Raw genomic sequence first — 27,657 nt, 5'->3', positions numbered from 1 at the left:
GATAAACAACAAGGTCCTACTGTATAGCACAGGGAACTATAATCAATATCCTGTGATAAACCATAATGGAAAAGAATATGAAAAGAAGAATGTCTGTATAATTGAGTAACTTTGCTGTACAGCATAGATTGGTACAACACTGTAAATCAACTATACTTCAATTTAAAAAATTAAATTAAAAAATTTTTTTAAAAACTTATAGCAGCTAGGATGTGGGAGTACTTAAATACTCAGTTTGGTCTACTGTTTGGATAATGATTAGTAAACACTTTAGATGTTATATTGAAAATTCTATTGATTAATAAATATTGAAAAAGCTAGAAAAATATTTTAAAATAGCGTCTATTTTAAATTATAAAAAAAAGAAAAAGAAGGGGCCCCATGTCCCCCATGTGGCCTGAGGGGACAGGTGGTTACCTTGGGGACGAGCTGAGGTCTGGGCACGCCCAGGAGGTCACACAGGCGGTTCCGCTGGGCTCTCACGACCGGGAGCTCTGCATCCCTGGGGAGGAGAAGAGGGGAGCAGCATCAGCTGCAGGAACAGTCCTGCAGTTAAACCTGCCAAGATCTGTAAACTCTCACTACACTTCCTACCGGGTGTGCAGAAAACCCAAGGCACCTTAGATTAGGTAGGAATCAGGGAAAAAGGACGTACACCCCGGCGAGCCTAGCTCGGGCAGGACACCTGCACAAGGCTTTGCTCCTGAGCCCTTTCTTGGGAAACTGCAGAGAACGAGCCCCACAAAACAGGGAGCCCCATGAGGGGCACTCGGCCCCCAAACAGCCCAACCCAGGGGCGGGTGACAGGAAATGCTAAGACAGCGGCACAGATTTTATCCCATGGGTTTTAAGTTTTATTTGACTTTGAAAGCCGTTTACTTATAACTTTCATTAAAAACAAAAATTAAATTCAGCAATACCATAAAGAAAACTGGGCATGTTTTTCTTTTATAATAAGAAAAAATGAGTTATCTTTAAATCCTCTGGAAGGTTAACCCCGCCCTGAACTGTGAGAGGAGAAAGGCAGGCGTGGGGAACTCAGGGGAACTGTGGGACCCACTGGGTGTTGGTGGTTTCATGTCATGCTCCCTTCCCTGTCCTAGAGTGTGATGCAGAACGTGCCTCCGTGCTTTTAAAGCTGACAACGTAACAGAAAAATGTGTCCCGTCCCAGCTGCTCACAGAGCGGAGGCATCCACATTTCCTGAGGCCACGTTTTCTGCTCTGGAATTTTCTCTGAGGCGCCCACAAGATGTTCACCAGAATGCCCTCCTGCTCGAGGCCAAGTATCTCCCTAGAAAACCTTAACACAGCCCTAAAACCAGAGGCCCTTTTCTGTCCTTCAGGCCACAGTGGCTCACGTCCGAGCAGGGGAGCTGGGCCATCAGGCCAGGAACGGAAGCTGCATCAATGTGAGGTCTGTGCGGAGCTCAACCCTTGTAGGAACATCACTGTTCTGAGGGTAGTGCATGTGAGTAGGTTACGTACATCCTTTCCCGCGTAAGCAGAATGCACTGACCCCAGTGACGGAACCCAGTCCTGGGGGACCCTCATCACTGGTGCCTGAGCAGGCCCCTGCCTAAATAACCTCTGAACTTTGGTCCTGTGTCCAAAACGGGGCTGAGTGGTCACCCTGTAGGGGCATGTGCGAGCGCCTGAATGTGCATATGCACGTTTGTGAGTGTGTGTGCACGTGAGTGTGTACAGTGCCTGGAATGGGACAAGCGTCACTCCCGTGTTTGTCATCATTCGGTGTTGCCCGCTGGACGCGTGCTCACGGGCTACCCCTTCCCCTGCTTCCCCATCAGCCCCCTCCACCCCCATTCAACACCCCTCTTTCAAACCTGCCGCCCAAGCTCAGAGTTGAGGAGCCAACAGAGATGGCAGGAAACTGTGCCTAAAACGAACCTGGAGACCCGACCTGGAGCAAGGGCTGACCCTGGCTGTCTGGGAGGGAAGTGGGTGTCTGGGGTGGGAGGGAGGACACCTTATTCTTCCTGGTTCGCTCCGTCTGTCTGATTTTTCAATGTGTCCACATGTGGCCTTTTCCACCAAGAGTGAACAAAGGCGAGTGGACGGCTCTCCTCTGCAGCGAGTCTGGGCCTGGGGGCTCCTGCTGCAGCCACTCAACACCCTTCCGCTCCTTGGGGGCCACAACTGACACACGTGGCGTGTCCCTGAGGAGGGAGAAACTGCCTGCCACGCCACACACTCCCCTGCATTTCTGACACCACAGTTCAGGGAGCAGGAGCTGCCATTCTCGAGTGACTTCAACCCCAATAAACCGCAGAAACAGGTGCACCAGCGCCCACCGGCACCCAGAGCCGTGACGTGATCAACAGAAAAGCGACCACAGAGAAATAGGAAGCCAGCGTCTAACCAATCAGTGCTCAGAACAACCCACCTTTTCACTTACAAAAATTGTATTTGGGAAAAAATAATTTCACTTTGAAAATCTTCCAGCCTGAACACCCCAGGAAGATCCCCCTCCTCCCTCATCTGGCCGCCCAGCCCCTCTTGGGTGTAAGGAGTGAGCCTGTGCTACAGAAACGCGGACACGTGGGTGAGGAGAGATTGGTTACAGACACCACTGCCTCCTCGTAAACCCAGAGCTGAGGCGGAGGGCTGGAGCCCGTCTTCCCTCTTTGCTCTGGAGGGTTTTGGGAGAGACCACAAACAGGCTCTGGGCGTCCCGCTCACTTTGGCACTGCACCTGCCACACTCGGGAAGAGGGCAAGGGCCCATGCTCACCAGGCCGTGCAGTTGAGCACAGCCATGACCTCATCTAGGATGTCCGCGGCCACCACATCGTAGGTCAGCACCATCTCATACACCTGGCTGGCTGTGCTCTTCCGGATCTGGAGGGACAGAGCAAGTTGGTGGGAGGGGAAGGCCCATGACAGAGAGCAGAGCTGACGGGACTCTGCCCGGAAGCAGGGACAGGGCCCAGGCACCTCCCGGGGGCCCAGAGTCCAAGTAAAACAGGAAAGGCTCGCCAGGCAGACAGTTAAGAGGAGCTGACCTTGGACCGCTGCTCAGGAGACCGTGGCCACAACCGATGAGTGACCATGAGATGCGCTCAGCCCGGGGCGCCCCGTTCCCCTGTGGTCCCCCAGAGGCCCTTATCAGGAGGAGCATCATTCTTACTGAAATCCTTCATTAAAAACCTGCACCTTATCAGAGAAGTCCTCTCACCTGCTTTCTTTTCTAGCTGTCCCTAGGGGGGGGACTTATTTCATGGAACAGGTGCTCTTGGAATCCCAAGGCCTAACCCCAGAGCTCCTGGTTTGGCAGGTCAAGGCCTGAGAATCTGCATTTCTGATCGTGGGGGGAGGGCCGTCCAGTGACCCCACTTTGAAAACAGCTGTGCTAGATGAGAGTTAAAGTTACTTTAGCTGTTAAAGAAGGTGTCACATTTGAGTTATCTGAAGAGCATTTCTTCTGCCAAAGGGAAAGAAGAGACTTCCTGGGAAACCCGACCCTGGGGTGGGGGCTGTGGGGTAGGCGCCTTCCAGGAGCCCCTGAGCCAGAGCCTGCAGGACCCCCATGGGCTGAAACTCCCCACCCACCCACCCACCCCGTGGCAGGGCACCTGGGAGCACCTGCGGCCAGGTTCCCAGGGGGTAGGGGTCCCAGCCAGCGTCGGGTGTTTCCCTGGCGCCTGGGCTCACTCCCCGGGGCTCCAGGGGCACATTTGGCCCCAGGCCCTTCGCCCCCAGGGGCCAGGCTCAACCATCACACTGCAGCTGCCGCATCCACAGGCACAGTATGCCCCGCCCACCCTGATGAGGACCCGCCCCCCATCAAGGTCCGCTTGTGCCAACACCAGGAAGCATCCGATCCGTCGCCAATGTGCAGCCCAGGATGCCGGCCCTGAGTGGGGCCTGGAGCTGCAGACACTCACCACGGGGAAAGGGTGGCAGAGCAGGAGGAAGAGCTGCAGGAGGACCTTCCTCCTCACGTCTCCGGGGAACTGCACCAGCCCACAGAACCTGTGGGGACCCCGCACTCTGGTGAGCTGACCCCCGCCCGCGCCTGCTGCCTGGATACCCCACACCTTCACTTCACTGGGGGGCCTGCCAGTCTGCGTGGGATGGGAGGCCCCCCAGGTGCTGCCCATGGTGACCCCCAGGCCTCAGGGCTGTTCCACTGGGGAGGCAGCCCTGGGTTCACGTCCACTTTCTCCCCGCAGGTGGGGGCATCCAGATCTCCAGAGTGTCAGGGAATCGGGGCTTTTTCTATGACAACACTCCCTGACCCGACGCCCACCCGTCTGGGAGGCTGGTCCAAGGGTGGGTAGGCTGTGGCCGGGTCCACCTGCTCCACCAGGAACACCGGTCGGCATGACCAGGGCCACCCGCCTCTCACTCTGACATCAGAATGCCCCCGACCCCGTGCTCTCGGCTGCTGGGCCGGCCCCTCCCTTTACCGCCTCAGTGAGTTACTTGGAACTCACACCGCGATGCTGGACCTCAGTTTCTGGACATCTTTGGACTTCTTGATCTCCTCCTTACAAAGCGCGAGCAGCTTCACACAGAAGGGGTGGCTGGAAGGAAAGCACAGGACCCAGAGGTGGGCTTCCAGGGAACATCTGATGATGGCGGCCACCCCCAGGAGGAGAAGCCTCGCCCCTGGGGACATGCACCAGGGCACGTCAACACCAGGGCATGTAACTGGCTCCTTTGCAAGTGCAGCAGGGACAGACACCCGCTGTCTCGCGTACTCAACAAACCACCTTCCCCGCGGCACCTCCCCGGCCTCACGGCCCCTCAACAGGAGGGCAGGCTGACCCCTGGTGGGGCCTCGACGTAACAGGAACACCCAGAACTCAGCCCCGCTGCAAGCCCAGCCAACGTGTGCCGTGTCAGTGCCAGGCTCAACCCAAGATCAAAAGAGGACGACCGAATCGTGGCCAGGCCCCACTCACTCACTTCCAGGTCCAGGTCCTTGGAGGGTCAGGGAGGGACTGGAGGCGTCCTCCCTGGCTCTGCTTGGCCGAGGAGCCACGACCAGCATGAGTCCCCGTGAGATGAACATGCTCCTCTCCTGCGGAGCCGCAGCCCCAGGCCAATTCTGGCCATACGACGAGGGCTGAAGTACAGTGGTCTGAGTGGCCCCACGCTCCCTCTTCCCGTCCACTGGCCAGGTGACCTGGGATATGGCTGGGGGCAGAGCCTTATCTCACCAGACTCCCGCATGAGGGCGCAGGACAGACCTCCCGCCCTAGGCAGGCAGAAAGCAGCCGCCCATGGTGGCCATTTCAGGGTCAGCCTGTGACAGCAGCTCGCCTGACCAGAAGTGGTCCCAGGGAGACTCTCCCGTCTTCTCAGGCTAAAGGAGACCCAGCCCCCCAGTGGCACCCCTGCCACCTGCCATCCACGTGGCACCACTGTCCTCCCAGCCGGCCCGCCCGCCAGCCCCACCCCTCCCTGATCCAACCGGCTTCTCCCCACAGCTCACTGAAATGCCTGTCAGGGACCAAGTGACCACCAGGTCGCTGAAGGCCGTGGTCACTCCTGTCGTCAGCCAACGTGACCACTTGGCACACATCATCGACGACCCCTGTGACTGCCCCTCCGCCTCACCTTCTTCCTGGTAGATCTGCTTCCCCTCTGCTCCCCGTCTCCCTAATGATGGGGCACCCCTACAGCTCTGTCACAGCGCTTCTGTCTACACTTGACCCCCTGGTGGCCTCATGGGACCACATACCACCCATTTTCTGAGGACATTCCACCGAGTTCCAGCCTGGAAGATCCATCTCCACTGGACGAGATCTAACAAGCATCTTAAACCAAACATCTCTGCTATGAACTGAATGTTTGTGTCCCCGAGATTCCTACGTTGAAGCTCTAATCTGGAACATGAGAGTGTTAGGAGGTGGGGCCTTGGGAGGCGATTAGAACATGACATGGAACCCACAGTGGGATCAGTGCCCTGCAAAGAGGAGACACAAGAGGTGGTCTTTCTGCCACGGGAAGACACAGCGAGACCGCGTCCCTGTGCTGATCTCGGACATTCAGCCTCCAGCATCGGGAGGAATGAGTTTCTGGTGTTTAACTGCCTGGGCTGTGGTATTTCTGTTACAGCAGCCTGACCTGCTAGGACAGCCTTCCAACTGGACCTCCAGGCCTCTCTGGTCCACACCGACTCCATCCAGCCTTCCTGTCTGAGAACAACTGCCCCCTTCCAGTGGCCAGTCCAGGAAGCCCACAGTCACCCTTGGCTGCCTCATCCCCTCACACCCACACTGATCTGCAACCGGTGGTGTTCGGCAGCATGCACGGGGGCCCACTGCTCTCTCCAGCTCCCCGGATCCCATGTCTCCTGCACAGCAGCACCCCCTTTCCTGGACCCCGAGACTCCCCTCCAGCAGCAGTAGCAGCTGAAGTGCCCATGACCCCCCGCTGCGGGAGGTGAGCCTGACACCTGGGGTACTATTTTCTCCTACCATTTTATTTTGAAATTTTCAAACCAGGAAAATAGGTTAAGATCTGAAACAGAATATTTAGTAAGCACAGTCATACAACGTATAAAAGGATCACACCCCACAACCATGGGGTGTATCCCGTGAATGCACAAGTTGCTCTGACAGTAGGTATAAGAAACATGCTGTGATGTACCATCAGCAAATTAAAGGGGAAACCCTGTGATGTTATTCAGTTAAAAGAGCATTTGAGCATCTCAGCAAAGACGTAACGACGGGGACCAGATCTCACTCCCACCTGGAAGAACTAAAAGTGAACAAAACTCACTAGACAGCAGGCTGCAAAGGATGGTGACCACTGAGGCCTGGGAGGCAAAGGAGGTGAGCCTGCAACTGCCCAGCTTCCTGCCTGCGGAGGGGACACGGAGGGGACCTGGGCAGAACCTGGTGCCACCCTGAGTTTTTGGTTTGCAGGGAAGAGGGCCCCCAAGGATTCACCCAAGCCCTGATCAGTGCAAGGACACAGCCCCAGACTGGGGAAGAACCCACAGAAAGATGACACACAATGACTGTCACCACCAAGGCAGCAGAGCCTCAAACAGGGAGGCCGATGAAGCGGCTGCGGTGTACCTGTGCTCAGCAGCTGAGGAGCCCTGAACACGGCAGAGGAGGGAAGACCCACTCCCTGCGTCCACACCCACCCGGCCTGTCTGAGGTGGGCTCTCCACCTGCACCAGATCCCAGCACCGTGACCACCACGGCCCTCTGCGATCCCCGTTCACCGTCGGGCCTGCCGTCCGTAACTGCCCTGACTGCAGGCCCCCGTCAGAGGGGACGCCTCACCTGCTGTTTCCCGCCTGGACAGCAGGGCTGCAGCAGGGCCCCACCCCCATGTGGGAGCAGCCAATGCTTCCTGGTGGCACTTACACTGTGTATAAAAACTGACCCTGAACGTACTAGAAAGCTATCTCCTAGAAGCTGGATTTCTGGATCTCACCAGCTATTCTCTGAACACTCACTTCTCCTTGGCGGTGAAGATGGCGAAGCAGCCGTTGGCTAGCATCTGATCCAGCATCTTTAGCAGCGGCACAGACACCCTGGGAGAGAAGACATGTGTGAGACGCCAGGTACCAGAACCCAGCAGAAGGGAAGACCTGGGCACGTGGGAAATTCAGTGCTGCTGAGACGAGGGCTCTCCCTGGAGGGCCGTCAACTCAACCCCAACCAAAATCCTGGCAGGATGTGTGCGGAAAATGACAAGCCAATTCTAAAGTTTATATGGAAACACAAAGGATGAAGAAGAGCCCAAACAGCTACAGGAAGAAAGGACGAAGCTGGAGGGCCAATACTGCTCAATTTAAATAACTGTGGCAGGGACTTCCCTGGTGGTCCAGTGGGTAAGATTCCGCACTCCCAATGCAGGAGGGTGGGTTCGATCCCTGGTCGGGGAACTAGATCCCGCATGCATGCCACAACTAAGAGTTTGCATGCCACAACTGAGAAGTCTGCACGCCACAACGAAGATCCCACGGGGCCACAACTAAAGACCCGGCACAGCCTAAATAAATATTTAAAAAAATAATAATTATTGTGGCAAAGCTCAAGTGATCAAAACCGTGTGATCCTGGTATGAAGACAAGCAAACACATCAAGGAAGAGAAAAGTCCCAAACTGGGCTGCACATCCACAATTTCTGACAACGATGCCAAAGCAACGCAGTGGGAAGATCAGTCTTTCCCACACGTGGAGAAACTGGGCGTCCACAGGCAAAACCAGGACACAGACCTGGACCTGTAGCTTGCGTCACACAGAAACCAACCCCAAACGGACCTGAGGTCTGAATGGAACACTCAAACTATGAAACTTCTAGGAGAAAAACGTAAGAGAAAGTCTTTGTAGCCTTGAAGTAGGCATCAATTTCTTAGATATGACACAGAAAACACAATCGATAGAACAACAAGAGTACAAACAAGTTTACCAAGATGTAAAATATTTGTTCTTAACAGAGAGACTGTTAAGAGTGTGGAAGACAAGCTAGAGGCTGGGAGGAAACATCTGCAAATCACGTCTCACAAAGGACCTGTCCAGTATGTGTAAGAAAATCTCAAAACCCGGCAGCAAGGTAAAAAAGAAGCACCCAGTTTAAAAATGAGCAAAAATCTGAACAGATACCTGACCGAAGAGGCTGTGCAGACAGCCAGCAAGCGCCCGAGAAGGTGCCCGGCACCCTCAGCCAGGAGGGAAACTCAAATTACAGCCACGACGAGAAACCACACCCCCTTGGATCGGCTGAAATGAAAAGGACCGACCACGCCGGCCGCGGTGAGAACGTGGGCCCCCAGAACTCTCAGAGGCCGTGAGCAGGAAACGGTGCAGCCACTTCAGAAAACAGTCCGGCAGTTTTAAATATTCACCCGCCCTGTGACCCCAGCCAGTCCACTCCTTAGCATTCACCCAAGAGCAGAGGAAAGACAATTCCACATGAAGGCTTGTGTATGAATGTTCATCACAGCTTCACCTGCAGCTGCCTCAACCTGGAAGCAACCCCAGTGCCTATCCACAGGTAAACAGACAAATTGTGATGTACCCACACAACAGAACATAACTCAGCACTAAAAAGGGCGACTCTGAAAGAAACTCGCTGCATCCGAGAAGCCAGACGCTAACAGGGCGCACACTGCATGATCCCACCCTCCTAACGTTCTAGAAAACGCCAACTAAGCTACAGGGACAGAAAGATCAGTGGCTGCCTTGGCGCTGGGGGACCCTGGGGGGCGGGGTTAGAAGGGGCAGGAGGCAACTGTGGGTGACAGATGTGCTCAGTGTCTTGACTGTTTTTACGGTTGCTGACATGAGTCAAAACTCCTCAGACTGTACACTTCACGTGTGCTTCGTTAGATGTCTTCTACGCCTCCAGACAGCTGCTCGCGGAAAGAGCAGAGAGCAATGGCCTGAGTGTTTGTTTGCTGAGAGCTCTCTGTGCTTCCCAGGGACAGGACAAGGGCCTGCATGAGGGGACCTGCAGCCGTGCGGTGGTAACCGGGGGCCCAGATGCTCTGGGACAGTTGAGAACGGAGTCCAGGAACAGCCCTCTCAGAAGGTGCAGGAAACATCCCCAGTTCTGAGGTAGGGCTTTTGGGTCTACACTCCATCTTCTTGGAAAAGCAGGTAACAAAATGCCACAGCAAAAACATTTAGAAAACGGGTCACGTTCCAATCCTGGCAGGCTGAGATCTCATCTTCTCGATGGCCATGGTTGTGTGTGAACCACGTGTCTGAACAGTGGCACTGACATGTCAGTGTGCGTGACCAGGGAGCACCACAGGCCAGAGCCACACGAGCTCTCCTGGCTCACAGCCCCTGTCACTTTACTTCCAACGTGCACAACCGGCCCAGAGTGCAGGTTGCGAGGGGCCCGGGAGGTGACTCTGGTCATGCCCTTGCCTGCCCTTGCCCATGTTCCTCACCTGGGCCCATCCTACCTCCCCTCAGAGCCCTGCTGGGAAATGAGACCCTGGGGATCTGAGAAACCACTGTGAACAGCACCACCACTCACCTGTCGTTCAGAAGGCTGTCCTCAAAGACCTGCAGAAGGGTCCCAGTGAAGTCCTCCAGGGCTTGCGGGTCGTTCTGAATCCCCTTCATGTACTCAAAGAGGCCCTGTGTTGAGTACCTGACCTGTAATACAGCATTCTTGTAAGAGGGACAAGACCACCCCACTCCTGGCACCCCCTGCCTCAGGGCTGGCCGCGGTGACAGACTCAAAACATCTGCTACAGAGCGTCAGGTTCCCTCAGAGCCTGTCTGGGCCAGGCATGAGCGCAGCCACAGTGCGGACACCCGAAACGGAAACGCAGCTCTGGACGCACCAGCACAACCCAAGCCCTCACATGCTGTTGCTAAATTTGGACCCCTTAGAGGTGCGGTATCTGGGCGACCACCACTGCTGGGGAGCAAAACCAAAGGCACCTCCCCTCAGGTCAACAGCTAACACCATCGCACAACCAACACCCAACTGATGAGTCCTCACGAAGGAGTCTACAGAGCAAGAAAGCAGATGCAGGCCTCCCTCTGACAGCAGACACTGGATCACATGACACAGAATGTAGGAGGATATTGTGTTATTACAGAGAAATGCAGTCACAAAGATGAGCATGTGATGGAAAAGCACGAGAAACAGATTTCAGAACAAACTGAATGGTAATGAAGATACAATTACCAAAACACCAAAAAATGCAACAGTGAGAGGGAACGAGCAGGCTACACAGAACTGCAGAAACTGCAGTAATTTGAAAAGAAGCGTGAAGATGGAGAGGATGGACTGTGGGCGGGAATGAGGACGGTGGAGAACTTTCCAGAAGTGATGAAAACCATGAATCCACCGGTTCAGGAAACACCGAATCAGGGCCCAGGGAGCGATGAGAGGCGAGAGGGAGAGGGAGGGGCCCACGCAGGGGAGACAACACAACAGAACAGAGAAAACACAACGAACCACCACGAAAATGCACAAACAGGAAACAGGAACCTGGAAAGACAGGTTGGGGAACCGCGGGGCGCTTGATGTGCAGAGAGGGTGAATCGAGGCCGGCAAAAAAGCCAGGGAGCGCAGGACCTGCATGCATCTGCATCTGCAGTTTCCCTGCTCCTGAGCTCATGCCCCACACGCTGTCCAGTGGATCAGGGGTAACGCCCGCCCCCTACCTGCCCCGCAGGCACACTGAGCCCCAGCAGAGGCTCCTGAAGGAAGGATGGAAGGAAGGAAGGAGGCAGTGCTCCCTCTCGGGAAGGCCCACTGAGGCGCCTGCTCACCGTGGACTCGGTCAGGCCGCCCACGGACACGGCCAGCCCCAGCAGCACGTGGTAGCGGTAAGCAGGCAGCCCCAGGAGCCGGGCCACACGAGGGAAGGCCTGCGACGGCGCGCCCCAGTTCACAGAGGCCACAGCAGACCTGCAAGACAGAAGCACAAACTGGAGGGGCCGCCCCGCTGGGAGCAGAGCTGCCCCACCGGGGACTCAGCACCAGTACCTGGGGAAAAGCCTCTCCAGCTCCTGCCGGTGGGGCACGTGGGGGACGGCGGGGCCGTCCCAGTGCAGCAGCGCCAGGAACGCACGGGCTGCATGTGCCCGGAACCGGTCGATCTTCTCACTCGCCTGCTGGGCTAAGCAGCACATGACCCGCTGGCAGCTGCAAACCGAGAACGCAGGGTTAGCTCGGCTGGAACATGAGAGTGGGCACACGCGCCACCCTGGCTGCGGGTGGGAACGGGATCTGACAGCCCAGAAGCCTAAGTGGGAGATCTAGAGTGGAAGCAGTGAAGACTGACAGGGCTACCGGTTGACTGGTGTGTGAGAAGAGACGGAAGAAATGGGAGGATGGGGGGCCTGCAGCCAGAGGAGGAAGTCGGTGTGGTGGTGCTGAGGAAGCGACGCCCGGATCTCCTCAGGGGCCTCGGCAACAGAAAGGGCACGGTGATACCAGGCCAGCAAGGTACCCAGAGGCAGCCCGGTGTCCAGGGAACCAATAGGGGACAGGATGGCCAGTCTCCAGCAGCAGCAGGTGCTCGGCACAGGGGTCCTGAGCCAGGAAGCTGGCTGTCCTGCAACAGGCCTGGACCCTGAGGGAGGCCTAGCCAGGAGCAGGGGCTGTGGTGTCAGGAGGGAGGACCCGGGCAGACCCTCTCCACGCAGCGGGAGAACACACTCACACCGGGGCCTCGATCAGCTCTGGCTGGTCCCTTGCCAGCAGAAGAGTCAGGTCCGTAAGACTCGTCATGGCAGCCTCGCGGACCCTGCAGAGACATGGAGGGGTGAGGCTTCCTGCCCCCGGAGCTATGTGACCATCAGCCACTCTGCGTGGTCGGGTTCAGACACCCTCAACCCGGGGCAAGAAACACGTAGGAGGCTCGACAAAGGCCGCCGGCAGCCTTTCCTCCAGAAATATTTCTCTCACACATTACCTTGAACAAAGACACCTGTTTGACACCTGAAGACTAACGGCCAGGTCCCAGCAAACTCTCTCACAAGTGCACACACAGAAACAATGCTGACTTTCCCATGAACCTTTCAACACGAAATATACCCACTCTACAAAGGTTTTCCCGCAGAAACACTCTTGAGGGCTTTTCGAGGGAGGGATGGAGAGCAGCTCGTGTTTGCTCCAGAATGAAACAGCGTCATTTCAAACCTGGGACAAAGAACGCTCAACCCAGCTCAGACACACTGGGCAACGGGGACCACAGACGCTGCCCCACGCCGCCAGGGCCGGCAGGTCCTGTATGCCTGGGGCACCCACCCTCCCGCCAAGGAGATAGCCTGCGCTGTTCGGGTCTGCACGGACAGAGGCCCCGGCCCCGGAGGGGCCCAGCAGCCAGAGCACTGAGTGCAGGTGCGGTGGTGCTCGGAGGCATGAGACGGACGCAGGCCGGGGCCGAGGGAGCTGGGCAGGCTCTGACACCAAGGTACAGCCGCCAGCCAGCTGCTGCTCAGGACACAACACGCACGACCCTCTGGAGGTGCCAGGGTGGGTCAGGGCGTAGACGGAGGGAGGACAGAGCATCCCCCCGGGACCCCCAGCACCCACGGGCACAGCACTACAGGGAAAGGCCGACGAGAGGAAACAGGAGCGGCTAAAGCCTGCAGCACACGCCCCTGGGGCCCTCACCAGCTCCTAACTGGACAAGCACAGGGTGCGGGTCCCAAAGCCCAGAAGCCGGCTGCTGGGGGGGCACATGTGCAGGAGAAGGGCCCTGGGAAGCCCTTCAGTCAGAGCTGTGGGTGTGGGCAGGAGAAGGGCCAGCCAACCCCAGCCCTGAGGACAGCAGGTGACCCACCCACACAATAGGGGGCCTGACAAAAGGAAACTTAAATCTTGCTGCAAGGAAATTACACAACCCCAAATCTCTGCAATTTTGAACTCACAATTTCTGGATTTAGTTAAAAGTTACAAGGAATGTTAAAAAAAAAAAAAAAAAGACCAAGTGTTAACAATAATGAGAGAAAGAAGACGACAGAAATAGACCCATGGATGACATGGATATTGGAGTAAATGGCCAGTCTTTAAAGTAACCACGAGGAACACACTGAAGAAAAAAAAAGAAAGATGGAAAACAAATGGAAAAGATGAAGACTTTCTACAGAGAATTAGGATCTCTGGAAAAGGACCCAACACTGCAGAGCTCAGATAAACCTCTGGAATTAAAGATTCACAGAGGGGACCCCTGCATGTGCACAGCACTGGCTGGACCTCCTCTGTTCACTTTATGTTCCACATGCTCTGGGGGCAGCCACGGTGGCAACTGTAACACCAATGAAAACCCACTGCCCTTCTGGCTTGAACTGTGCAACCAGGGTCAGAGAGTAAAGGGCTCCCCTTAAAGGGGCCTGAGAAGGGGCCCCCACGTTCACAGAGGACCACCACCCACAACTCCACCACGCAGGCAGCACAGCAGAACCTGAGCGGCTGCCCGTATCGCGTGAGGTGGAGACCACGGCGCTGTACTCAAAGCAGGCCCACTGCCTGCTGCGAGGCCACCAGCACCCTCTGGGAGGATGAAGCAGAACCCTACCAGTGTCCAGGAGCCACTCTAGAGCCACATGCCATGCAAAGAACCAGGAAGAGGCTCAGTGTCCAGGGAAGACACGTGAGCCCCGGCTGTGGTCAGAGCATCTTCACCAGCACAGACCCTAAAAGGCACGGCTGCCACGGCCTCGCCCCACCGAGGACAGGGCAACAAAGGGCTCAGGTGGCCGTGCTGGGGCCTCCCTGAGGACATGGGCCCGGGGAGGTGCTGTGGCCCCCTTGAGCACCCCCATGCTCCCACTGTCTGGGAGGACCCCGGGGTTCTGGATATGCTGTGCAGACACGTGCACAGTCCTCAGGCCCCCATGGGAGCCATGCCTCAAATGCCATCTCAGGACAGAAGAAGGAAAGGAAAGCAGCAGGTGAGATAAGGGAACACTCCTGGTGGATGAAGAGGCAGGAAAGGCCAGCAGACACAGAGGAGGGGGGAAAACCCAACCAGGAATGTTATTAATGAAAACACAAGACGAAATTAAAGCTAACTGCTTTTCGCATCGTTGTAATAAACAAACCACCTCCTCTCAAGGTCAGCGACAGCTCACCCGGTGCTCGGCCCCCAGTGAACCCCTCGTCACAAGCCATGTTTACAGGGGGGTCTTGCAGGAGAGAATGCGAATAAAAACACTTAGAAGAGGTTCCAACATAAGCTGTAGGAGAACCTCTCAGCTTCTCCAAAATGGCAACTTGGTCTCTTATTTCTAGTAAACAGAAAAGTACTTTTGAAACCTTGGAAAGGAAATACAAGCGAATCCAGGCAGGGATCCGAGCACAGCGGCGTGAGCATCTTCCCCATGCTCGGCTGACAATGACACAGGGCTCCTTCAGGTCAACAAGCAACTGAAGGGCTCCTCCCAAGACTAAAATCTGTGCACCTCAAGTCTTATTCCCAATCAGGCAGGAGCCAAGATGATGATATACAACGGGATTCCTAGAGAACCCAGGTGCTCCCTACTCCCCTTCCCCAAAATGGTTTCAGATCCTTCCTGCTTTAAACAGTTGCATGGGGGCTTTGCATGAACTTTATTAGGTAAAACTGGAGACCAGACAACTGGGGCTTAGATGAGGGAGACACAACAATGTTTGTATTTTATGAAGTTAATTTTTTTTTTTTCAGTGAAGAGTAGGACAGGACTTCCCTGGTGGTCCAGTGGTTAAGAATCCACCTTCCAATGCAGGGGACGCAGGTTCGATCCCTGGTCAAGGAACTAAGATCCCACATGCCGCAGGGCAACTAAGCCCGCACGCCGCAAGTACTGAGCATGAGAGCCACAACTAGAGAGAAGCCCACGCTGCAACAAAAGATCCCACATGCTGCAACTAAGACCCAACGCAGCCAAAAAATAAAATAAATAATTTTTTTTTTTTTTTTAAAAAAAGAGGAGGATGCACAAACAAGGGACTGGGACAGAAACCCCGGCTGCCCTGGGAATAAAGGGTCCAGGCTGGGGCCAGGGCAGCAGCATGAACGCCCCATCTCTGGCCTCGGCGGGACATTCTGAGAGGAGCAGGGGGTGAGGATAACGCGTCCGCCTCACCATGCTCCCACGTCCCCGCGGCTGTCAGTGGTGTAATCGCTCAGACAGCCCAGCAACGTGCAGTAAACTTGGGCAACGTCCTCTCTGCACACAACCTCGTCTGGAGTCCCTTCTGCTTGCACACCGACAGTCTGGCAAATCCTGAAATTAAAAACATGGGAAACATAGCTAATGTCTGCGGATCCCACGCGAGCTCTCCTGCCTCTCTCATCATTTTGGCCTGATGTGTCTTTCCTGACAGGATGACCTCTGAACAGGCCCATAACTCGGAGGCAGACTCAGAATCCCCAAGTTCCTCCCCCACTGACGTAAAGCTGAGTGACGCTCTTCTCCAAAACACATTTCTAGTGTCTACAGTTTCAGGGTGCACGGGGTGGATGGGGGTGGGGGTGGTGGTGCCTGTGGCTGGCCCCTCCTACCCACCATCCTGCAGAAGGGGCTCCACCCGGGCTCGTGGGGAGAGAAAGGGTGGCCCCTCCCGACGTGTGCGTGTGTGACTAGCGTCAGCGTTCCCTCCACATGTGCCACTCCCCGTCCTGGGGGCCGCAGTCTCGAGTGGAAAGCTCAGCCCCCGTCCCTGAGCAGGTCCAGTGTCCCCAAAGCACAGAGATAAGCACGCTACGGGTTTAATATTCATTATGACAAAACTGTAACGATCCTCTATGAGTTGAAATGTTCTTGAACAATCCTCTGAAGAAAGAAGACACTAGAAAATAAAAAATAACATTTGCCTCAAAGTAGATTCAGCCCTCAAGACTGGGCTTCTCACAAAAACTGCCGTGAACGTCCCTTCATGCTCGGTCACTGGCTTCCGAGAGAACAGCGACTTTGGGGAGGAAAACCTGTGGGGCTCACCTAGAAATTGCCTTCAAAGCATCCCGCCTGGACTCGGCAAAGCTCACGTCCTCGGGAGAAATGTGGGTAACAGCCCTCAAGCCTGCTAGAACCTGAAAAGCAATGACAAGTCATCAACGGAACTGTTAGCCTCAAGATGAATGTACTTTTCATGCAAGTGGAGACCTGGCCTGGTGCCCTGCTGCTCCCAGAATGCAGCACAGCGCGGCCGGTGGCCGTCCGGGTGGGCCATGCGCCCCAAAGAACACACGGTGCGGGGAGAGGGGGTTGCCTCCAACCCTTCCCACTGCTGGGCTCCCACCCCCACCCCACCCCCTGGCACCCAGGCAGCCTCTGCAGATCTGCCTCCTCCTCAGGGGCAAGACCCTGCACTCGTGGCCAGCATCCCCTTCTGCCCCCGGCTTGGAGCTGAAGCACAGTGCACACAGAGCACCTGGCTTCTCACATCTCCACCAGTTACTTCTCCCAGGGACAGTCCAGTTCTAAAAGCCAGGTGCTTCAAACAGATAAGCCCCAGAGCAGGCTTTGGATGGTCTGTCCCCGCTCTCGGTACGTAAGTTGGTCTAGTGCCTCAGATCCTAAGGTGTCCCGGGCAGGGGCAGGTGATACAGGTGAGGGGCATGTGTGCGCCAGGCACTTGGCAGCAGCGACATCTGGGAGGTGGGCTGGCAGGACCATGACTGATGTCTGAGTTAAGGGAGAGGGGAGCGCAAGCATAAGAGTTTGGTGGGCTGAGGCCAGCTGGGTCTCCAGGGTCTGACTCCGCCACCCACTCTCCCGGAGCTCAGGACCCAAGTCGGGGTGTCAGGAGAGTTGATAGATCACCCCTGAAAGGAGACAGGCCAAGGATGGTGGAGCCAAGGGAGAACCCCTCTGCCCCCGGCCATGCCAGAAACACAGGGCCCAGTGCTGGGGAGAAAGGGCAGCTCCCCAGGGAGGAGTCCTGGGGTGGGAGACCCAGCGCCCTTCACCACGGCCACAGGGGAGGCCAGCATTTCCAGACAAGGCTGGAGACATTCGTTCTTAACGCAGAAAACACTGGATGATGCACCACAGACAAGTAAAGGCCAGGTGTGTTTCCACGGAGGCCGCAGCTCCCTAACCAGCCTGGGAGTCAGCAATCCTGAGTCTCCTTCAGGTGAGAACATTAACTGGGCTCTCAAAGACCACCTGCTGCCCCCGGTGCTCCCATCCCCTTTCTTGTGCACACACGTGCTGGCTTTCAGGAATTCCTTCCGCCCACAAACCCCGCTTGGGTCTCACACGACACCCCGCCTTGCTCAGGCCAGCCTCACCTGCCGGAGCCGGCCCTTCAGGACAAAGGCCGGCAGGGCACCCAAGGCCAGGGCGAAGCCACAGCGAGCCATCTCCTCGGGGCTCTGAAGTTCGGCAAGATACTGCTTTACCAGCTCCTCTGAAAAGATGGAACCAGAAGGTGACCACTGTTGTCCATTATCCACAAGACACACTCTTCACATACGTTCCAGAACACAAGCAAACGGTGCTGAAAGAAGAAGGGAGGAGCTACTTAGGCTCCTAAAGTAGATGTATTTTCAAAGTGGTGTAAATCACAACAGATTGAAGAAAAGAGTACTTATTGGGTGGTTTTAAGGTTTTCGTAAGCATTTTAATACATGATTTCACTCCTGGGAAAATAAAGCCAAGACAGTTTAACGGTAGTCAACACAGTCAAATTTTCATTTTTTATTCACTGAGAACACAAACGCCTTCCTCAGAAATGAGGATACTTCCTCAAAGACTGAGAGCAAACGTGGTTCCAAGCTGGACCCCCAGGGCTCAGCGCTCGGACACAGCAGGGGTGCAGGGACTGCTCTGCACAAGACACCCAAGGCTGGTTGGGCAGAAACAGGCAGAGCAGTCAGCCAGGCTGAGTGAGAGCACAGGGCGGGGAAAACAGACCTTCCCACACGGGAAAAAGCCCGACATGGGAACTGCAAGAGTACCTAGAACAGAGGTTATGAGAGGGAGAAATGGGAAAGAGGGCCCTGAAAGTCCGGGGCGTGATTCAAGAATTCTAGGAAGTGAAGTGGAAAAACCAGATCTGTTCTCTGAAAACGCAGCTCAGAAAGTCAAGAAAGGCCAGACACCCTTATACTCTGTTACCTACCACAACCGAAGAGATTCCTGTTATCACTGCTTACATTTCAACGAAGCATGACTTCTGTAATGTGAATGTGAAAACCTTACGTCCTCATATATTAGGATAGGAAAAAAAAACTGGAACTCCACTTGTACGTACACTAAGGTGATATCTTTGGTGGAACTTAAAACAACACACTTTGGCAGCAGCATGAAAATCCTTCTCTACAACTCACTTGAGTTTTAACAATAACATGTTAATTTCAGAATGTCCTTTGTTTTTATAGTCAGAGTGACATGACATGTTACCCTTTTCTTAGGCAGAAAATAAAATATGACTTGATCATCCCAATTTAATATAAAGTAACATTACAGTAGTCCCTCAATATCCAAGGGGGACTGGTTCCAGAACCCCCCGAGGAAACCAAACTCCACAGACGCTCAAGTCTCTTTTACAAAATGGCGCAGTGTTTGCTTATAACCCACGCACACTTCCCATAGCTTTAAATCATCTTTGGTGATGTGTGATACTTAACACAATGCCAGTGCTGTGTCAATCGCTGTAAATATTATGTCAATGTTATGCAAATAGGTGCCTACACAGAAAATTCAAATTTTACTTTTTGGAACTTTCTGGATGTGGAACCCGCAGATACAGAAGACCAACTGTGCATTCTGTCTCTTTATGTAAAACTGCCTATCGTAAAGGAACATAGTGTAACATCATTAATTTGGAAAGTCTTCAGAAGATCAAATTATAAAATATTTTCTTATTTTTGAAAAAATTCACAGAAAGTAGATTTAGACTATTGCACTCATGATTCTTCTACACTTATGATAATTTTTAAAGTGTTTTACTTTTGAAGTAACTGTAGTGCAAGTTCTATAAAATGGTATAAAGGAAAGCTACGAGGCCACATAACACGTGAATATGAAGCTTCTTCATACAAAACTAACACTCTTGAACTAGACCCTACAAACAGGACCATGTGATGTGTGAGATAAACTCCAGCTTAGAGGTGGTTCTGGAAAACCCAACTGATGCAATGACGTGTAGTGAGGCAGCTACACCGACACTGTTCCCGTGAAGAGGAAAAGAGCAGACGTATTAACACGTGAAGGACACTTGCCAGAAAAGCGCTGCCATGGGCCATACAAAAATTCTAAAACACACTACAGTGAAACAGAAAAGTCAACGGAGCAATCACTAAATGAACAGACTCCAAGGAGCAATCAGGAGGACGCGGCAGGACAGCAGAGCAGACGACTCTGAGCTGACAGAGCCTGGGAAACGAGTGTGGAAAACAGTCACCCGATAATGAAGGACGGGCACCAAGGGACGGGGTGGAAGAGCGGCCTCCACAGAGACAGGGAGCTCCCCCAGGGTAACGGGAGCCTCCAAAGCACAAAACGGGGGAAAGCTGACTTAAAAACAGAATTTAAGCAAACGCTGCTGAAATAAGTAAGAGTTGATTCTACACGTTAAGTGGTAACATCCAGGAAAGTGGACCCCGCGTGGCCTGCAGAGAGCCCCTCTGGGCGCCAGGCGAGGGTGGGACGGGCTGAGGAGGAGGGGGTGTCTCCACGGCCTGGAGCCTGCTCTCTCCCTCCCCCCGCAGGCCCCATCCACACTGCAGCGGGAGGGGCACCCAGGGCACCACCCACCACCCCAGCCGCGGAGGATGCGGGCCAAGCGCAGGCGCCCACTCACCCTGCACGGTGGAGTCCGCCTCCCCAGAGTAGTACTCGCTGCAGAGGGCGGCCAGGGCCGACACAGCCGCCTCCTGAAACGAAGCAGATGTTAGTGAGCGGCAGGCTCCCGGCCCAGGAGCAGCCGGGCAGCCCTGCGACCAGGCCAGTGACTCGGTTTGAAAGACCCAGAGGCTGAATGACGTCACCCTTTCCAGTACATCTGCTGGTCATCAGTCACATACGGTCATAACTTTAATATTCTCTGCAACTAATACACTGAAGAGAAAATGATTATTTCCTCCATACAATGCAAATTCCATGTCTTCCAATGTGAACAGGTAACAATAAAACGTGGCATTTTATTCTTTCCCAGCAGAAGTAATGAAGGAAAAGTGTGGTAAACACCCAGAAGCAACGTGGCAAGGCCCCCAGGCGGGCCATGTACAGACCTCATTTGGAGAGAAGCTGGGGTCCATGGGTGCTGGGAACAGGAGGGGCTGCACGAGGAGGAAGGGCCAATCTGAGGGTGGGGCAGCGAGAGGGACAAAGTGCAGGTGCGGGGCTCACACCGCACGCAGGACCCTCGGCCCCTCCTGTCGCCTCCACGGTCACTCATCTAAGCCTTTCTCGATCGTACAGACAATGAGGGGCAAATGCTGGGTTCATGTGCTCTTCCTGATGCTCCCCCAAACCAGGGAGCCCCGGCAGAGGTGCTGGGGGAGGGATGTCCTCATACACATCAGAGGAGCAGACCAAACCATGATCACGGCTGGCATGAATCAACTATGAATATGTTTTTAAAAGGAAATTCTAAGGCACTAATTGTGAAGAACTCAAATTCAACTAGTAAAACTGTACCTGGATTCTACAGAATGATAAAGTTACTTTAAAAAAGGGAGGGGGGCTGAAGATTTGTTCTATTAACCCAGCAGAAATGCTGAGACACACAGGAGGCTGGAGAACTGTAGGGAGACCAATATGTACTTTCACTCCTTCATCCTCAATATCAAAGCCTAGTCATTATCAATACCCAAGACTGTTATCTCTGCAAGGGGTTAGGGGTTGCAATGCTGCTAGTCCAAAGTTCACTGGGGCAGGACAGTAGTGGCCACTGGGACGGGGACACACACAGACACACACAAACACACACACTCCTGCTCGCTTGAAATGACTAACGCTGACGTGCTGACATGATTCTGGATGCAGTCTGCTCATCAGTACATGAGCATCACGAACAGAGCTTCCAACCCTAAAATTCTACAACTCAACAGGACACAGAGTGTATAGGGAAAATGTTTATAAGGTAAATATAATTAATAAAGTCAGAAACAGTAATAAAAAATTTAAATATTCTGGTAAATAATGGCTGCATTCGTTTTCTTGATCATAAATTACAAAGACAGTATCACCCAGAATTCCAAATGTAATTATGGCATTTACCAATCATGTTGGTCTATAAAAGGGACTCATAATGCACGCAGCCCTTTGAAACAAACACTAAAATAAGTAATTATTTCTACACAGTGCAACAGCCAGAAAACCCTCGCTCCCCACACCTTTATCCGTTGCCGAGAGTGACTTGAAATGAGATGAAGGTTTCTCAAGGTGTCGTTTATCAGCCACTGCCAACCATCTGTTAAAGAGACAAATTCATTCAGTTGGTAAAGAACATTTGTATGAAATTAAAAACAACAACACACAGATCTTCTTCTACCTCTCAAGTCAAAGTAGATGGTGACCTTTGAGAGGAACCTGGAGGAAACCTAAGGTACACATTCTCCAGATCTAACAAAATTCTAAAGGCCCTCGCCCTCCCCACCTAAAGGGGGAAAGTCTTCTTTCTGCTGTTGAAATGTGAAAACTGTCATGTGGGGAAGTTTTTGTTCTTTTATCACACCTTCAGGTTTCAGGTGGTCTTTTCCTGTACCTCTCCCCCGAACAATCCCTCCAGACCCCCACCAATAAAAACCCAAACATTCAATTCAATTAGATCCAATACTTGGGAACAAACACTAAATCTATTCAATTTTTTTTTAAGTTACAGAACTTCTGAGGCTGCAGACCAAAGCGCCAGGACAGCCCAGTGGTGGAGGTGACCCTGAGGCTTTTCTTACTGCCTCTCTGTGGCCAGGTGCCATGGAATGTGGAGAGGCTCCCAGACCCGCACAGGGGCCTGGCCGCCACCCCCAGGGAGAGCTGTGGCAACTGCTGGCCCTCCCCTCGTCCTGCGAGAGAGTGCCCCTCAGGCTTGCACCACCCATCTGGGAGAGGAACAGCCGAGAATGCCGGGTGCTGGGCACGGCCGTGACAGGCAGAGCCCCAGTCAGCAGCTCTGAGGAAGGAGCTTGACCCCTTGGAAGAGAAGGGAGAGTCTCTGTTTCTGTGGAGAGAGTGTGGTGGATGCTCACTATTTACAATGGGTTCTTACAGCAACTTCAAAACAAGGATTCTAACAGGATGGAACTTTCCCGTCCACCCTAACAGGTTGGTCTTCACTTTTTAAGCTGAAGTAGTTCTGGAAGAAAAGGCCACAATGTGAGTCACTGGAGAAGAGAGGCACTTACCGATCACAGCGTCACCTCTGAAGGGCATTTTGGAAAGGGACAAGTTTTCTATTAAAATGCACACTAGGAAGAAAAAGGACGAACACAATGTCACTTCCCCGTAAATGCCCATCACAGCACCTACCCTGCTGCACCTGAGCCCAGAGCTGCAACACCACCACCCCCCACATCCCCCACCCTATGCCTTGGTGCTGGTGTCGGGAAGCAAGCCCTCAGAATGGCCTCAGCCCCAGACCTGGCCCAGGCTCAGGGGCAGCTCCAAGACCCACAAGGAGCAGCATCAAGCGGGTGCCCTCAGGGAGCCCCACCCAGTCGAGGGAGTGCTATATGGAGGCTGCAGGTTTGACCCCCATACGAATCCCCAATGATGGCTCAATGCAGAGGACTTGGCTGCTGGGCCATCAACACCCACAGGTTACCAGGAGCTGTGGCTGAACTGCAGGCACCTGCCCAGTGAGGACCACAGAGAAGCAGGTTCTCCTGGGGCACAGGGGCTCCAAAGACAAAGGAGATGCCCCAGTCTCAGGTCAGCACCAGGGTAAGGACGGGGTCAGAGGAGGTAACATTTATCATCCCCATAGGGTGGTCCCCAGATGAGCTGCGGTACTCAAAGCTCTGGTAAATTCCCCACCGCTGTGAATAATGTAGTGTCCGTGTTTATAACTGAACTACCACTTCTGTGGGTGGGAACATGGCCAGTATAGCTACTGACTGGCCATGACTGCAAGGATGCCTGAGCTTCCATCTGGCAGCCTCACTGTGATGGTCCCGCCACCAAGGGGGCTCCACCATGGGGACTACTTCAATGACCTGACCTGCCCGACGCACCACCCGGCACCCGCCGACACCTGCTGACAGGCCATGTGCCCCAGCCCGTGTGACCGCACAACTCCTCACGCTGCCCACTCACGACACAAGAGGGCGGCCTCTGCACTCCCACCTTTGTCACTAAAGTAGAAACAGCATAGTGGTTTCTTCCTACTGAGTAATTTGCATTTGCTGAAAAAAATCTAACACTACAGAAAAATAAAATCGAAAACTACCATTGACATTGTGGGGACCATGCATTTTGGGGGTGCCCCCATGGACCCTCACAGGCCGAGAGGGCACAGGCACACCTCCCTGTCGGCTCTGTGCCCCCACTCCTTCTCTGTCACCGAGCTCCCACCTGACCCTGAGACTAAGCTGAGCTGGAGCATGGCTCCTGCACCTCCCTCCATGCTCAGAAGGTCACAGGCCACCGACACCCCACACGGCCAGGCTGGGCTGGGTGACGCTGCAGCAACAAAGCCTCAAGCTCAGCGTCCGTGGCAACAAAGGCTCCCCCGCTCATGCTGTACATCTGTCACGCATCAACAGGGGTGCCTGTCACTGTCACCCAGGGACCCCAGGGACAGGTGGCGGCTGTCATCTGAAATGCTGCTAGGCTCGTGAGGAAGCCAGCTCTGCAGAGTCTGCGTGAGCATGGAAGGCTCCCGACAGAGTGACACCATCCCTCCTCCTCACAGCTCCTGACTCACACTACCTGTGTCCACAAACGTGGCCCTACCCAGCACGAGGGGGCCCGGGGGCCAGAGGCGGGAGGTTCCAGCAGAATCAGGACGGACACAGGCCCTCACACACGGCTCCTGCCGCCAAACTGCTCTTTTTCTCTAACGACATAACCAACCGCTGGAGAGCCCACGCTCTTTAGTAGACAGGTAACATCCCACACTATGGCTGTGAAACAATTTATTCAGTATTTCCTGACGGGCTAAGCTCTCCTTCCGGTTTTCATCACTTCAAACAAGGTGGCCACACACATCCCTGTCGGCACACAGACTGCCTGTCTGCCCATCAGGTTGCCCATCACCCTTACACGTTTTTTGGGTGCAGAGTCCCAGGAGTGGCCCTGCAGGGCAGAAGACTGCACATTTCTAATCATAAGAGACACCGCCCACAGCAGCCTGAAAAGACTGTAACAAGGCACACTCCAGAGCGAGGACCCCGTCGGCAGCAGGGCCACCAAGCCCTGACATAGCCAACGTGATCCGAGGAGACACTTCCACCTCGTGGAGCTAATCAGCATCTCCCCAGTGACCAGACGAGCCTGGGCACCCATCACCAACTCAGAGCCCATCTGGGTCTACGCTCAGGTGAAGTGTCCACTTACCTGCATGGCCCAATTCTCAGCTGGACTGCTTATCTTCTATTGGCAATTTTAAAAGTCTTTGCAGCCTATAAATAACAACTTCACCTTTCAACTGCTGTACCTCTAAATCTATGTTTTGTCTACTAATTTTATACATGGTCTATTCCGCCATACGAAAGCTTTTAATATTCATTTAAACAAACTATTTTCTTTTTGCTCTTTTCTAGCTGCAGAACTACTGTTAATTCTGTTAGGTGGTTATGTGCCAAGAGCCAAAAACAAAACGAAACAAATTTAAAAAACAAAAAAAAGTGTTTACCGGTTAGAACTAACCAGTACAGTGTTACTACAGCACAGTGTCTGCATCTGCTTTCTAATTCTGGGGTTGGGACCGGTAGGAATATGCTGAGGGAACAGATAAAACAAGAGGAGCAAGTATGGATGCTCACTGGGGCTGGGGGCCCGATACATGGGACCCATTACTCTATTTCTCTTTGCTTCGTGTAGATTTGAAAACTTCCAAATTAGGAAGTTTTTTTAAGGACCAACGTGATCCTCTAATGTCTCCTAAAATTTCTTTAAAGTTTTTTAAATTATATTTTTTTATATTGAAGTTTTTAGTTAATCAGTTAAGTTTCTGTTCATCAGAAGTTTAGTTTTGTATATGTGTGCAGTAGGGACACAGTTTTGTTTTCTTCCACATGGCCCCTGGTGACATCATCATCCACTCGATAAACTGCCCTCTTCACCGAGGCTGGAAACACGTCTTCTTTGCCACACGTCAAATCCCACATATGCTTTTACTTCCGATTCTCTCTTCCATTTTGCCAACCTATTCGCCTGCTCCTAAGAAATGCCATTCTGCTTTGAACAGAGCAGTTCACAGGACATCTTAGGGACTGGAGAAGCCAAGCCTCATTATTATTAAAAATAATTTTCTTGGATATTCTCCCTGCATGTGAACTTTAAATGTACTTTATTTTATCAAGTTAAAAAAAAAGAAAAAAACAGCACGTGAGAAGATGTTCAGCATCACCACCCGTTAAGAAAATGAAATTAAACCCACAATGAAATATCACCACAAGCCTACTAGGACCGCCAAGGTTAAAAACAGTGACAATACCGAGTGCTGGTGACAATGTGGAGAAACTGGAACTCTCTCACACATCGCTGGTGGGAACATAAAATGGTGCAGACACTCTGGAAAGAGTCTGGCAGTCTCTCACAAAAGGAAACATATACTTAACCATATGACTCAGCAGTGAAACTCTTGGGCATTTATCCCTGAGAAATGAAAAGTTATGTTCACACAAAAACCTGTATGCAAACGTTCTTGGCAGCCTTATTCACAGTAGCAAACGCTGGAATCGGCCCAAATGGGCAAAGGGTTAAAACAAACTCTGATGCAACCAGACAAGGAGACAAGAAAGACAACCTATGAGCACAAGAACTGTCTGCATGGGTCTCAGGGCCATTACACTTATGGACGAAGTCAGCCTCCAAAAGGGGACACCATGAGACTCCATCTACACAACGTGCTTGAAATGGCAAAGTACAGGGGCAAGCAGAGATCAGTGGCTGCCCGAGGGACAGGGAGGGCACGAAGCAGGGGCAGCGGGAGGCCTCGCAGGGGACAGTCCTGCACCCCCACCGGTGCTGGCTGGACTCCTGTGAGCGCAGCTGCAGAAACCCAGACACACGTGAAAACTGCTGAAGGCCGAGCGGGGTCTTTTGTCTGTTTAGTGGGGAGGACGCCAACGTTGACTTCACGGCTTTGACGTGATACCCTAAGATGCTGTCACCGGGGGAGGCTGGTGAAAGCAGCAAAGAGCTCTATGTACCGACTTTATAACTTCCTGTGAGTTGACAATTATTTCAAAATAAAAGGTTGAAAAAACGAACACACTAGGTAATATAGACCACCCCACAGCTTAGACGTTCTTAAAACACTGGACAAAATTAAAATCAAACAGTAAGTGCTCGGAGTCACTGCTGAGCCACCCAGTGAGGAGAGCAGCTTCTCCTTGACCTGTATCGGGGGCCCCGGAGGAGGCACTAAAATCCAGGACGATGACCACGGCGTCTAGGAGCCTCAAAGGGGTGGTGGTGGTACAAACCTGGGAGTCCAGGCCTTCTAGGGGGGTTTGAATCCAAAGAACCACACCCTAGAAGTGTAAAGTTTGGGTCAGCTCGCTGAAGCCCAGCACTGAATCCCCCACGTCTGGCCAGAAGCAAAGGTAAAGGCTCTCTGGGAGAGGAGACGTTTCTAGGCCTCAAAGTACTGCTGTAATTTTTCATACCCAACATCCAGGCCTTTACAAACAGAACCACAGAAGGACTAGGTGATGGTATTTTTTAGAGACAGATCATAAACTGTGCTTATCGTGTTCAAAGAGGTGAAAGAAATGACTGAAAACCATGACAAGGATACAGATACTATGAAAGATAAATAGAAATTATGAAAGACAGACACACAAGAATTAAGAATTCAACAGATGGGTTCAACAGCCAATAAGACACAGCTGAGGATGTGCGGGGAGTGGCCACTCAGCCTCAAATCTTCCCAGCGCCGTCCCCAAGAAGAAGTAGCACGAGGTGGCCAGTCCCTGATCCTCCCCTTCTGTCTGTCTGCCGGGCTGGCGGCACACTCTGGGAAGCACGCGGCAGCGGCCCAGGAACGGCTCAAGAGTGCACATCCATTCTGGCACTCGCTCCCTGTCCTAAGAAGGCAGTTCTCCCAAGCTCTGACGATGTTTGTGACGGATGGCGGGGCGACGC

The 27,657-nt window shown here is 53.4% G+C and overlaps 1 protein-coding gene across 2 annotated transcripts in view; it reads right to left on the bottom strand.

Annotated features, from left to right (window-relative positions):
* Window positions 1-27,657, bottom strand: part of TBCD (tubulin folding cofactor D) — a 173,888-nt gene that overhangs the window by 4,949 nt on the left and 141,282 nt on the right. For both annotated transcript variants that reach the window (XM_059998740.1, XM_059998741.1), the window contains 15 exons: window positions 22,749-22,811; window positions 21,741-21,817; window positions 20,204-20,276; window positions 17,688-17,806; window positions 16,393-16,484; window positions 15,538-15,678; window positions 12,129-12,212; window positions 11,450-11,608; window positions 11,233-11,371; window positions 9,980-10,101; window positions 7,443-7,520; window positions 4,456-4,545; window positions 3,904-3,991; window positions 2,751-2,857; window positions 418-502 (listed from right to left, as the gene is read on the bottom strand). In XM_059998740.1, coding sequence (XP_059854723.1) covers window positions 418-502; window positions 2,751-2,857; window positions 3,904-3,991; window positions 4,456-4,545; window positions 7,443-7,520; window positions 9,980-10,101; window positions 11,233-11,371; window positions 11,450-11,608; window positions 12,129-12,212; window positions 15,538-15,678; window positions 16,393-16,484; window positions 17,688-17,806; window positions 20,204-20,276; window positions 21,741-21,817; window positions 22,749-22,811 — 1,517 coding nt within the window. The remainder of the gene's footprint in view (window positions 1-417; window positions 503-2,750; window positions 2,858-3,903; window positions 3,992-4,455; window positions 4,546-7,442; window positions 7,521-9,979; window positions 10,102-11,232; window positions 11,372-11,449; window positions 11,609-12,128; window positions 12,213-15,537; window positions 15,679-16,392; window positions 16,485-17,687; window positions 17,807-20,203; window positions 20,277-21,740; window positions 21,818-22,748; window positions 22,812-27,657) is intronic.

Source organism: Delphinus delphis, chromosome 19, assembly GCF_949987515.2.
Source record: "Delphinus delphis chromosome 19, mDelDel1.2, whole genome shotgun sequence".
NCBI classification, from domain to species: Eukaryota; Metazoa; Chordata; class Mammalia; order Artiodactyla; family Delphinidae; genus Delphinus; species Delphinus delphis.
This window is presented reverse-complemented; position numbering and strand designations above follow the sequence as displayed.